General features: G+C 43.9%; 1 protein-coding gene across 1 annotated transcript in view; it reads left to right on the forward strand.

Moving 5' to 3' along the window:
• The window catches only part of PDZD3 (PDZ domain containing 3), a 71,402-nt gene that overhangs the window by 27,112 nt on the left and 29,959 nt on the right, over positions 1-14,331 (forward strand). The window contains exons 6-8 of the mRNA XM_040325509.1: positions 808-944; positions 7,075-7,276; positions 9,825-10,021. Coding sequence (XP_040181443.1) covers positions 808-944; positions 7,075-7,276; positions 9,825-10,021 — 536 coding nt within the window. The remainder of the gene's footprint in view (positions 1-807; positions 945-7,074; positions 7,277-9,824; positions 10,022-14,331) is intronic.

Consider the following 14,331-nt stretch of genomic DNA (forward strand, 5'->3'; position numbering starts at 1 on the left):
TTATTGACATTAAAAAATATATATATTTTTCACATCGCGAAAAACGGTTGTGTGTACGCAGCATAATAGTTATACACATTGCAGCAGCATCGATACATGTAGAACACCCAACATTAGAGGTGATTTATTCTTCCAAAGCAAATACACTTTTCCACACTGGAACTGACTATTCCAGTGTTTTTCCTCTCCCTCTGTTTCTCTCCATCACTCACAGCTAATGTGACCCCAGTGTTGCTGGAGGGGAGCAAAGGTAGGTCAAACAAGGATGCTGTGCAGGCGAATGAATAGCCTTCTTATCAACACTGATGACATCACTGGTTTTAAGGACACCGCTACCTGGAAGGTTAAAATGGTGCACCTATGGCTTTGTGTAACTAAAAGGCAGACTTGATCCACCAGCTGGCTTGTATACATTTTTGGGCATTTTTTTTTTTTTAGGCATTGTACCAAGGTACCCCTGAAGAAACCTCAAGGCACTCCAGGGTGCCTGGGCACCCTGGTTGAAAAAGGCTACATATGCCTACATATTTCAATGTCTACCATTCCATGTAACAAACTTTACTTGATCTTGTAGGTACATTCATCATATTACATTTTAAAATAACATAATCCAAAATAAAAAGGACTTTGAAATGCTTACTAACTTACTTTCTATTTTCAGCATCAACAATTTCAATGATTGTGACAAGTTAAAAAAGTAACATTGCTATTGCTTGCACTGTAAAATAGTCATTGTTTTCCATCTATAAATGTTATATTACTGTTCAGTGACCATTATATATTTGTATATACAATGTTGTTACCCAGGTGTCCGTGGTACATTTCTTCTCAATGTGGAAGATGGCGGTGCGGCACAAAAGGCTGGGGTTCCCTCTGGTGCCCGTCTTCTTGAAGTCAGTGGTGAAAATGTCACAAGCTTTACAATGAGTCAACTGTCTAAAAAGGTGTGATAATGTCCTTTTTTAATTTATACAAATCTTTGCACAAAACTGTATACTAATTATGGAATAGTTCTTAAAGTGTGTCTATGATTAAAATGTAAAATTAGATGTAGCACCCTTCTCAGTAGGTGCTAGAAGAGAGTATATGTTTTGGGTCTTTCTGCTTACCAGGAAGGCTGCCAGGTAAATTAAGATGCTCTCTGCCTACCACGAAGCAGGGATCCATTGATTGAATGTTTCACACTGGTCCAATAGGACGGGACCTATTGGACAGTGGGAGGAAACCTGACAAATGAGAGTACAGGCATAGTTACAGCCCTGGCGATTGGCAGAGGAAAGTGCCTCAGTACATGCTGGGGACTGTAAATATGCAAAGGACACACATGCTCGGGGTCTTCGACTGGGGGGCGGGGTCCAGGAGGGAGAGGGTAGCTGCACCTTCTCTGCACAAGCTGCCATTTCAGCCTCAGGTGGTTGACCTGAGGGCCTAAATCCGAGTAAAGCTGCAGAGCAGACTGGAAGGGAGATACACCAGAAGGGAATGTTTCAGCCTACAGTGAGTACAGATCTGTGTCATGGGGCCTGTCCTGCAAGGGCCACCCCTTCAGCTAATATAGTCAGTGGACGGTGTCAGTTAACCTCTTTACCACCGGGCAAATTTTTCAGATTCTGTGTTTACGAGACTAAAACAGTTTTTTTTGCTAGAAAAATAAAGAAATAAGACAACAATAAATTTTGCCCAATTTTTTTATATATTGTGAAAGATAATGTTACGCCGAGTAAAATGATACTCAACATGTCACGCTTAAAAATTGCGCCCGCTCGTGGCATGGCGTCAAACTTTTACCCTTAAAAATCTCGATAGGCGACGTTTAAAAAATTCTACAGGTTGCATTTTTTGAGTTGCTGAGGAGGTCTAGGGCTAGAATTATTGCTCTCGCTCTAACGATCGCGGCGATACCTCACTTGTGTTGTTTGAACACCGTTTTCATATGCGGGCGCTACTTGCGTATGCGTTTGCTTTTGTGCGCGAGCTCGTCGGGATGGGGCGCTTTAAAAAAAAAATTGTTTGTTTTCTTATTTATTTTTATTTATTTTTATAATTTTTTACACTGAAATAAAAAAAAAAAAATTTGATCACTTTTATTCCTATTACAAGGAATGTAAACATCCCTTGTAATAGAAAAAAGCATGACAGGTCCTCTTAAATATGAGATCTGGGGTCAAAAAGACCTCAGATCTCATATTTAGGCTTAAATGCAAAAAAAAAAAATTGAAACTCTCATTTTTTCAAATGACAAAAAAAAAATGTTTCTTTAAGACGCTGGGCGGGACTGACGTTTTGACGTCACTTCCGCCCAGCAGAGCTATGGGGACGGGTGAAGGAGATTTTTCCTTCACTCGCAACCCCGCACAGCTGCCGAACGGTCCCAATCTCCTCCGCCGCTACCGACGGCTCCGGTAAGTGGCGGAGGGCGCGGGAGAGCGGCGGGAGGGGGGGCCCTCTCCCGCCACCGATAACGGCGATCTCGCGGTGAATCCGCCGCGGAGACCGCCGTTATCGCGTACACCACCGCCCACTGAAGAGATGGATATCTCGGTTGTGGCAGCAGCTGCTGCCGTTACCGAGATATTCATCTTTAAAAACAGGATGTCTTTTAGACATGGGGCGGTGGTCAAGAGGTTAAAGGGGATGCTAGTGTGTGTTAAACAGTTTCACCAAGTCGTTGTTGGACTTTTTAGGCACAATTGGTTGGTCAGAATATAGTCACACAGAGAATAATTTTCTCTAAAAAAATTCTGGATTTATTAAGACATAAAAAGAAAAATTATAATGCATAATAAAAGAAGATTGTCATTCGCAGCAAAACTATCTAATGGGCTAACTTGGCAAGCCTCTCCAAGTACAATAACAGGAATAGTAAATTGTAATAGTAATAGTACTTGGAGAGGCTTGCCAAGTTAGCCCATTAGATAGTTTTGCTGCGAATGACAATCTTCTTTTATTATGCATTATAATTTTTCTTTTTATGTCTTAATAAATCCAGAAATTTTTAAGAGAAAATTATTCTCTGTGTGACTATATTCTGACCAACCAATTGTGCCTAAAAAGTCCAACAACTAGCCCTTAGTTATCTCCTCTACTATATACATCAGGACGTGGCACCCTTCCATACCTCAATATACACATGCATACTACATGTGAGGATATTCTCATCCCTCTCTTTAATTAGTTTCACCAAGTCTGCTGCCAGAGCAAGCAAAGGACTTATTCCTGAAGTACAAGTGTTGTATTGTATAGCAGAGATTCTTCTACCACATTTAACCTGGTGAGGCTGAGTGAGAGCTGTCCTCATCTGTAATTAGTTCCAGTTGGAGTATCCCACTACTCCCTTCTCCCATCCACGTTCAAACAATAAATACAAAAAAAACTTCCGGATTGATTATTGGATAACAAGTGGATGAGAGTACGGGCGGTTGTGTAAAAACTAGTGCTGTCAAACGATTAAAATTTTTAATCGCGATTAATCGCATTAATGTCATAGTTAACTCACGATTAATTTGTCATAAATTTTGATCGCTGTTTTCTAGCTGATCTAAAACCATTTTTGACATAAAGGGACACTTTTGGACAATCTACAGTTTTCAGGCAGAAAGAATAGTTTTTATTATATAAAAGTACATGTAGGACACTGGGCAGACCACTAGGGACAAGGGGGGTGTGTATTTTTTACATACAGTACTGTAATCTATAAGATTACAGTATACTGTGTGTATTGTGTTTGTTTACTTTTTTGAATTTGGCGCCGTTCTCCGCTCCCGTGCGTCGTAACGTCGCAGGGAACGGAGATCGGCGGCACACAGACACTGAATCGAGCGAGGAGGACCCGCTCGATCACACAGCGGGGTGGCATCGCTGGATCCAGGGACAAGGTGAGTAACTTGCCTGTGAATCCAGCGAGAAGGTAAGCCGCGCCGCTGCACACTCTGCACGTCCACCCCGAGCGTTAATCGCGCGATAAAAAAATTGACGGCGTTAACATGGGTTTGCGTTAACGCCGTTAATATCGCGTTTAACGCACAGCACTAGTAAAAACCCCTAGTAACTGGTTGGAAGATAAGAAGGGGAAAGCACAGGGAAGTCTACACACAGCTATCCCTATGGGGGCAGTGCTACATATATACGCATTGCCACATTGTATTTCAGTTATTTCCAGCCTACTCCTTAAGGCTCGGTTCACACTGCCGTGACTCACGGTGCAACTTTGCCAGGTGACCTGGAATCTTGAGTACTATTTTGACAATACCGTAGTATAGAATAGAAGTCATATAGAAGTTGCATTGAAGTAGTACAGGAACCTTTTCTAAAGTTGGAAGAACCTTAGTAGTGCTAATTATGACAGTTCTCATTGACTAACATGGGATTTCACATGTGATGCGAAATTGGGATCTCACATGTTATATCCCGATGTCACGGCAGTGGGAATGGAGCCTAAATCTGAACAATCTTGAAGTTTTTAAACTTATGTGAAGATCTCCACACGTTTACTTCTTTGAATTCAGTGACATGTATTCACTATGCCCTATGAATATGCGCTGCTGTGTCACACATTTCCCAGAGCTTGCCTTCTGAACTTAGAGGAGGAATTTCAGGAGACGGAGTCAGTACAGGAATTTTAAGCAGGTTTTTGGTAGTTACACCAAGGAACATAAATTGAATGTAGACAGTGACCCATGCGGAAACTGAATGCTACCCTGCTTAGATTACCAGCTAAATGATATTATTCATAATAAAAAAAGGCACAGGTGCAATGTATCCTAATAGCTGTGAAACGGGAAAGATTGCTTAAAAAAGGTTAATTATCGTAAATCTAAGCCATACCATTTGGTTTGCTAGTACATTAGAGGGATGACAAAAAAAGTGTACTGAAGGCCTACAGAACACCTCCCAGCGCCAAAACCAGATATAAGCTGATTGTAATGAGCTAATAACTGAAAGAACGTAGATGACAGAGAATCTGTATACTACGATGATGGGAGCAGCCGTTTAAGTCCTGTCGAAGTCCTGTCGAAGTCCTATGACGAAACGCGTCAGGGCGTGGCTACTCACGACGCTCAGGAAGTGACGCTTGCGCTCCACCAGGGCCTCGGCTGGAACCAACGTTTGCTAGGCTCTCTGAGACTGTAATAGGACCAGCACGACGCTCTACCTTGCTTACAGGAGTTGGTGACTATGCGCTTGTTTATCTTTTATATTGTACGTGTAATGTTTGAAGGGTTTATCTTATCTGTGGGCTATCTATATTTTTAACCCATTAAAAACGGAATTATGCTATGGCACTGTTTTTGTCTTTTTTTGGATTAATTGGGAGCCTCCATACAGATTCATTTGATTACCCTGTTTGAAGGATATATACCAGTCTGGAGCTTTATATACATCGCCAGTTTTAACTTACTTTTTGGTAAGTGTGTACCCCAGAGGGGGCTCGTTTTGTCCCACGCGGTGTCTTTTAAGGAGTTCGGGTGGAAGGTGCTACGCTGTCTGTCCTTTCTTAAAGTGAACCACATCTTTATATGGGACTTTACCTCTACTGACTGATTTCCTTCACACATTATTGTTTTATAGTGTAATAGTGGTGCCTTGAGCATTTACACCAGAATTATCACTTTTAGCGCTGTTTGTGATTGTTTTAATTGTGCATTTATGCTCTTTTAATTGTGATCATTTTTTTATCACATTAGAGGGATGATTTACTAAAAGCAAATAGACTGTTAACTTTGAAAGATAGTTTGCACTTTACAAGAAAATTTCCCTTTACTTGTTGTGAAAATTCACTTCTCAAAGAATACCAAATCACGTACAAGTTAAAAAAAAAACCAATAAAACATTAAAAAAAAAGTTTTTTTTTGCTTGCACGTGAGTGGATGATTCACTAAGGAAGGCAAATTCCCCTGTGCCAAGTGCAAATTCCCTATATATTAAAGTGGAGTTACACCTTAAAGTGGAACTTCCGCTTTAAGAACCCCCCCCCCCTGCATGCCACATTTGGAATGTAATTATTTTGGGGGGGGAGTGGTGACTATTTTAGAGAGGGACTTTCTGTCCCACGTCCTCCTTCCGCCTATGGGCCGCCTAGGCGACTCCTCCTCTCCCCCAGGTGGCCCCTACCTTTCTGCAATCTTATGGGACACGTGACAGGTCCCAGAAAATTGCCTGTCCACTGGAAGAGCACAGCGCGACTCGCGCATGCGCAGTGCACGCCCGGCCGTGAAGCCGCAAGCTGTCACAGCCAGGTGCCCACAGTTCCAATGGAGAAGCTGAGGAGAGGAGAGGGGAGAGGAGCGGGGCTTCATGTGGCCACATCACTAGACCATGGAACAGGTAAGTTTCTGTTTATTAAAAGTCAGTTTTTCATCCCTGTATTAAAAGTCAGCAGGTAAACTTTTTGTAGCTGCTGACTTTTAATAAACAAAAAAAGCCTGGAACTCTGCTTTTAACTGTCATTCTTGTTTCTAAAATACAGTTTTTCATCCCTGTATTGTATTTCATTGCTGCTGTTCTACTCCAGCCTCTTTCAGCCAGTTCCTATGCACATGCACTTACTTAAGCATTGGTTGTTCTTTATTGTTCTGGGTTGTCATCCTGATAGTGCTATAGCATCAACCAGGGGGGCATGTGACAGGAGCACAGACAGGGTTATTGGTTTAACCTCAAAACCAGAAGTGTCTGAGCAAGGGCCTTAATGGCAAGATTTTGGGGAATTAATTGAATGAAAGCTGACGATATAAAAAAAAAATTGGGGGGGGGGGGGGGCTGGGCTCAGGACAAGTTTGATCATTGGAGGAGAGCAGGCTGAGTTCCCAGCACAGCTAGAGAACTGAACACGATGTGCTCTCCTAATTAGTGTGGTCAGTTTTTAATAGGAAAGCAGAGGGACTGGCAGGAACACCAGGGATTTCACACAAAGGGAGCAATAGGAGACTTTTTTCATACATGTACATGGTACAGCAGGCACATATCAGGAATATGAAATGGGTTTACATACTCTTTAACATGTAACATTTAAAACCTCCTTTACATGCTTGCATCAATTTGTTTGTATTGAAGTTTTTCTTTGCCTTTCTCTTGCAGTTGCAAAATAGTGGTTCACGTGTTGTCCTGCTAGTTTTGGAACCATCTGCATTGGGGGTATATGAAGCTCAGGGAGTTATACCAAGCATTGCATTTGCTGATACATCTTATGTGCCCTATCGTACAAAAAATCTTCACTTGGTGCGTAGTCCAGAGGGTTATGGATTCCTTTTAAGACAAGAAAAATGCCTAGGTGGACAAGGTAAACTAAAATGTCACATAAAGTATGTATTAAATACACTGCCCGCAAAAAAATGTGCTATGTGGTATTATTACAACATTTATTTTTAAGCTATTTTTAAGTGTCTTTACACCATTCAGTTCTCCAGTGGAACAAAATACTTCAGGTTCTTTGTCCCGTCTTTCAAGGTGCCCTACCACAGCTAGCAGGGAGATGGGGGAGACAGACTGCTTTTGCAGCAACGCTTTTCGATGGCTCTTAGCAGAGCTTTTTTTCTCAGAAAATAGGTGCAGGAACTCAACCATGACCCCGTTCAGATTTCACAAACAGTAGAAGGGTCTTAAAGGGGCATTAAATACCAGGATTGCAGTACATACAGACTGCAGAGTACAGGGGAGTTACATACAGAGTGCAGAACTGTCACTTGTAAACACAGAAACCGGACTTCTGTGTTTACAAGTGATTGTGGTGAGCAGACACCAAAGGGTCTGAGCCAGAGGTGGTGGAACTGAGTTCCCCCAAGTTCCCCCTGAAAAAAAGCCCTGGCTCTTAGCATTTGCCTACCATGTCAGGCCACTATGCTTCAAGGGGGACTGTCCAACATAAAAGTCAGCGTTACAGGGCACTTAGAAAGATGGGACAAAGTACCCTTAGTATTTTTTTCCATTGAAGAAATTAATGGTGTAAAGTAGGGTTGCACTGATACCACTTTTTTAAGACCGAGTTCAAGTACCAATACTTTTTTCAAGTACTCACTGATACCGATTACCAATACGTTTTTTAAATTTCATGTGGTAGTGGCACATGTGACAGTAGTCTTTTTTTCTTTTTTTTTTACAATTACATTTTTTACAATTCATTGTTTTTAGTATTTTTTACAATTTATAAATATACCGTGTTTCCCCGAAAGTAAGACCGGGTCTTATATTTATTTTGTCCACAAAAAACACACTTGGGCTTACTTTCGGGGTAGGGCTTATTTATTTACAGAATGTATAAATTTTACCTGTCAGGTCAGGATTCATTATAGTATTTTGAGAAAGACATATTGGCACTGTATAAGGTGCAGTACCATAGAAAATACCTTTTATCGTAGGGTATACAGCTCCCTGGTGTATTGGTATTCACCTGCTCTTCTTTCATCACCCGGGAGGAGAGAGTGAGAGGGAAGAGATCCCGCTGACGTCAGCGCGCTCCGCGCGCTGAGGAGAAACGGGCTGGAGACGTCAGGCGGGAGGTGAGAGGAGCCAAGGTCACCTGTCATCGCTCACTCAGTGCAGTAAGAAGGGACGGGCTGAAGATGTCAGGGGGAAGGAGAGGAGGAACGAGAAGAGCCGGCCTGCTGCTTACAGTAAGGAGGGACGGGATGCAGACGAGGCGAGAAGATTTTTTTTATGAACTTTGACTAGTGCTTACTTTTGGGGTAGGGCTTATATTGCAGCCCGCCCCGATAATCACGCTAGGGCTTACTTTCGGGGTAGGGCTTACTTTCGGGGAAACACGGTAAATATATACTGTATATACATATTTAACAATGCTTTCTTTTTGGGGGGGTGGACAGTGTCAGTGTCTCCCTGTCTCTCCCCTTTGAGACAGGGAGAGGGACTGAGGACACAGATTCCCCAGTCCCATTCTCTGCAGCCTCAGCTGCACTGAATGTGAATGAACAGGAGACAGAGGCTTCTGTTCATTCATAAACTGAAACATCGTAAACACAGTTTATGTTTCAGCTGTTAAAGGAGAGTCAGCGAAAGAAATGAAATGGAAGGACCCTGTAAATGACAGATTTACCTGCTCCTTCCTCTGCTCTCCATCCTGAAAGATCCAGGATATGGGGGGACCAGAAGGGGACCGGAGGAGTACACAGAGAGCTGGGGAGGATGCATGGGGACCCGGAGGATGACACAGAGGAGGACCCGAGGACGAAAACAAACGGATCGGGATCCGGAGCAGGACACAGGGAGCACAGAGGGGACCCGGAGAATGACACAGAGGGGGACCCGGAGGACAAAATGGATCAGGACCCGAAACAGGACACGGAGAGCCAGGGAGGATGCAGGGGGACCCAGAGGATGACACAGAGGGGGACCCGAGGACGAAACATATCGGGACCCGGAGCAGGACCCGGGGAGCACAGAGGGGGACAGCCAGGGGTGATTTGTGCGGCGGTGGGGGCAGTTACAAGCACCAATCTCCCTGACAGCCACAAGAGGGGGAGGAGGAAAAGCAGCTGTCAAAAAAACTATACAGGGAGATCGGTGCTTGTAACTGCACCCACGCCCCACCCATCATCACTGAGGCTGCCCATGTATCGGGTCAAGCACTGTGAGTGTCTTCAGTAATAGGGGCTACCTCATTGGCCGGGAGGAGAATGAGGAAGACAATAACGAATATTCATTCGCTATTGTCACACAAGTGGGTGTGCTCGGGGCACGGTGCTCTGCTTTTTTTTTCTACATTGGCTGTAACATGACAAAATGTGGGAAATTTCAATGGGTATGAATACTTTTTCAAGGCACTGTATATTAGAAAAATGTATCCTTGCATTTTGCCTTTTTTTGCCAACCAGGACAATTCTTACGTGAGCTGGATCCAGGACTGCCTGCAGAGGTTTCTGGGATGCGAGAAGGAGACCGTCTGTTAGCAGTAAATGGTCAGAGCGTGCAGGACCTGGAACATGAAGACATTGTCAACCTCATTCAGCAAAGTGGAAATCAAGTCAGTCTGGTTGTTATCAGCAATGAAGGAGACAGATTCTACACTGAGGTAATGGACCGATAATGCTATAAAGGTTTAATGTGCCTCATCCCATTTTAGATTTTCATATAAACACTTACAGGGCCTTTCATAGAAATTATAAATATTGTATGGTAAAGTACAGCCACGTCAGCACACATATATTACATCACCAGGTGAAAGATCGATAAGTTGGCATAATTAATACATTTAGCAAGACCTACAGTGTACATCAACACCAAATATTGGATAGATTTCTAGCCAAATAGGGATGAGCCGAACACCCCCCCGTTCGGTTCACACCAGAACCTTCAAATGGACTGACCGGTCGCGCGAACATTTAGAACCCCATTGACGTCTATGGGACTCGAACGTTCAAATTCAAAAGTGCTCGTTTTCAAGCCTACTATGCAAGTTATTGTCGGAAAACGTCTTTGAGAACCCGGGTCTTGCCCCAGGTAACATGTATCAATGGAAAAAAAGTTTTAAAAACGGTCGTTTTTTCTGGAGCAGTGATTTTAATGATGCTTCAATAAAAAAAAAAATAACAATAAAAAATTACTTTAAATATTGTACCTGCTGTGTGTCTATAGTATGCCTGTGAAGTGGCACATGTTTAGAACGGTCCCTGCACAAAATGAGATTACTATAAGAAAAAAGTAATTTAAAACTGCTTGTGGCTTTAATGTAATGTCTGGTCCTTGCAATATGGATGAAAATCATTGAGAAAAATAGCACAGACACAGACAGTACACACACCACGTAGCTTTAGGTGCAATCTGCAGAGGACACGGGCAGCAGGGCTGGTGCAAGGATCTTTGACACCCTAGGCGAATCCTAATTTTGTGCCCCCTCCCCGCTGCACCCCTGATATCACTTTACTCTGCCCTTGCAACACATGTGACCTGACACCCCCCTTATCTGACACATACACTGACCCCCCTTACCTGACACACTGACCCCCCCTTACCTGACACATACACTGACCCCCCTTACCTGACACACTGACCCCCCCCTTTCCTGACACACTGACCCCCCTTACCTGACACACTGACACCCCCTTAGCTGACACATACACTGACCCCCCTTACCTGACACACTGACCCCCCCTTACCTGACACACTGACCCCCCCTTACCTGACACATTGACCCCCCCTTACCTGACACATACACTGACCCCCTTACCTGACACACTGACCCCCCCTTACCTGACACACTGACCCCCCTTACCTGACACACTGACACCCCCTTACCTGACACCCCTTACCTGACACATACACTTACCCCCCTTACCTGACACCCCTTACCTGACACACTGACACCCCTTACCTGACACACTGACCCCCCCCCCCTTACCTGACACCCCTTACCTGACACACTGACCCCCCCCTTACCTGACACACTGACCCCCCTTACCTGACACATACACTGACCCCCCTTACCTGACACACTGACCCCCCCTTACCTGACACACTGACCCCCCTTACCTGACACACTGACACCCCCTTACCTGACACATACACTGACCCCCCCCTTACCTGACACACTGACCCCCCCCCCTTACCTGACACCCCTTACCTGACACATACACTTACCCCCCCTTACCTGACACCCCTTACCTGACACACTGACACCCCTTACCTGACACACTGACCCCCCCCTTACCTGACACCCCTTACCTGACACACTGACCCCCCTTACCTGACACACTGACCCCCCTTACCTGACACATACACTGACCCCCCCTTACCTGACACACTGACCCCCCTTACCTGACACATACACTGACCTCCCTTACCTGACACACTGACCCCCCCTTACCTGACACACTGACCCCCCTTACCTGACACACTGACACCCCCTTACTTGACACATACACTGACCCCCCTTACCTGACACATACACTGACCCCCCCCTTACCTGACACACTGACCCCCCCCCCTTACCTGACACCCCTTACCTGACACACTGACACCCCTTACCTGACACACTGACACCCCTTACCTGACACACTAAAGGTGTCAAATCTCAGCAACCTGAGCTTCTGACATGGGAAATACAATGTCTTATGTTCTCAGACACCTGTAAGAGGTAATTCCTCTAAAGTAGTGGTTCTTAACCTGGGGGTCGAATGATGATTTGCCAGGGGTCACCAAATCCTGGGCTGTTCCTGAAGCCCACACTGCTCACCCATCCTTTTCTCGACCACCCAGCTGGGCTGTTCCTGGAGCCCGTGGCAGCCCACTCAGCCCCATTGCAGTCACCCATTCAGTTCACGGCATGGCTGGGGGGGCAGAGACTAGAGGTCAGCTGACTGGTGAGGAATGTGAAGTAGGAGGGGCTGAAGGAGACCCTATCTCCTGATTTCGGCATAGGTGTCACTGCTATGAGACACCACAAAGCCAGAGACACAGTAAAGCCGGAGATACAGATGATACCAGAGGTGGAGTACAGGAGGGGTGAGGATGATAATGACAGGAGGCATGGTGGTAGGATGTCAGAGGTGGGGTAGAGAGGGATGATGGGGATGTTGATGACAATGAGTGGGGTGGTGGGATGTCAGCAGAGGGGGATGATGATGACAGTGGGTGGGGTTGTAGGAAGTTGGCAGTGGGGTACAGAGGGGATAAAGAGAAGGATGATGATGGGGGTAGGGTGGTTGGATGCTAGAGGTGGAGTTGATGGGAATGTTGATGACAGGTGGTGGGGTGGTAGGGATGCCAGGCACAGGGGGATTATGATGAGGATGGAGATGATGGATTTCGACTGGATTTAAAAAAAAACTGGACTGGATTTAGGTGGGAAAAAAACAGAATGAATTTTAAAAAAAAACTGGACTCCCCCAACTCCAGTTCAGTTTTTTTAAAAATCCAGTCTGGGGTTTTTCCCCCAACTCCAGTCCATTTTTTTTTAAATCCAGTCCGGGTTTTTCCCCCCCAACTCTAGTCCAGTTTTTTTTAAAAATCCAGTCCGGATTTTTTTTCAACTCCAGTCTAGTTTTTAAAAAAATCCAGTCCGGGGTTTTTCCCCCAACTCCAGTCCAGTTTTTTTTTAAATCCAGTCCGGGTTTTTTTTTTCCAACTCCAGTCCAGTTTTTTTTTAAATCCAGTCCGTTTTTTTTTAAAAAAAAAACCAGACTGGATTTAAAAAAAAAACTGGACTGGAGTTGGGAAAAAAAAACCCGGACTGGATTTAAAAAAAAAATGGACTGGAGTTGGGGGGGAAAAACGAACTGGATTTAAAAAAAAAACTGGACTGGAGTTGGGAAAAAAACAGACTGGATTTAAAAAACAAACTTGACCCCCCAACTCCAGTCCAGTTTTTTAAAAAATCCAGTGCAGGGTTTTTCCCCCAACTCCAGTCCAGTTTTTTTTTTAAATCCAGTCCGGGATTTTTTTTCAACTCCAGTCCAGTATTTTTAAATCTAGTCCGGGTTTTTTCCCCAACTCCAGTCCAGTTTTTTTTAAATCCAGTCCGGGTTTTTTTTTCCCCAACTCCAGTCCAGTTTTTTTGAAAAACCAGTCCGTTTTTTTTTCAAAAATCCCGGACCGGATTAAAAAAAACTGGACTGGACTTGGGAAAAAAAACGGATTGGATTTAAAAAAAACCTGGACTGGATTTAAAAAAAACTGGACAGGAGTTGGGCAAAAAAAGCCGGACTGGATTAAAAAAAAAAACTGGACTGGAGTTGTGAAAAAACCCGGACTGGATTTAAAAAAAACCCGGACTGGATTTAAAATAAACTACTGGAGTTGGGGAAAAAACCCGGACTGGATTTGGTGGGAGTCCAGTTTTTTTTTTAAATCCAGTCTGTTTTTTTCCCCCAACTCCAGTCCATTTTTTTTTAAATCCAGTCCGTTTTTTTTTTTCAACTTCAGTCCAGTTTTTTTCCCCAACTCCAGTCCAGTTTTTTTTTAAAATCCAGTCCGGGTTTTTTTTCCCCCCAAATCCAGTCCAGTTTTTTAAACCCAGTCTGTTTTTTCCCCCAACTCCAGTCCAGTTTTTTTTTTAAATCCAGTTCGGGTTTTTTTTAAGTCCAGTTTTTTTTTCAAATCCAGTCTGGGTTTTTTTTGAGTCCAGTTTTTTTTTCAAATCCAGTCCGGGTTTTTTTAAACTCCAGTCCAGTTTTTTTTTCAAATCCAGTCCGGGTTTTTTTTTTAACTCCAGTCCAGTTTTTTTTCAATTCCAGTCCGGGTTTTTTTTTTAAACTCCAGTCCATTTTTTTTAAATCCAGTCCGGGTTTTTAAAAAAAACAAAAAAAACCCGGACTGGATTTCAGAAAAAACTGGACTGGAGTTGGGAAAAAAACCCGGACTGGATTTGAAAAAAAACGGACTGGA

The sequence above is a fragment of the Rana temporaria genome, chromosome 10, assembly GCF_905171775.1.
Source record: "Rana temporaria chromosome 10, aRanTem1.1, whole genome shotgun sequence".
Taxonomy (NCBI): Eukaryota; Metazoa; Chordata; class Amphibia; order Anura; family Ranidae; genus Rana; species Rana temporaria.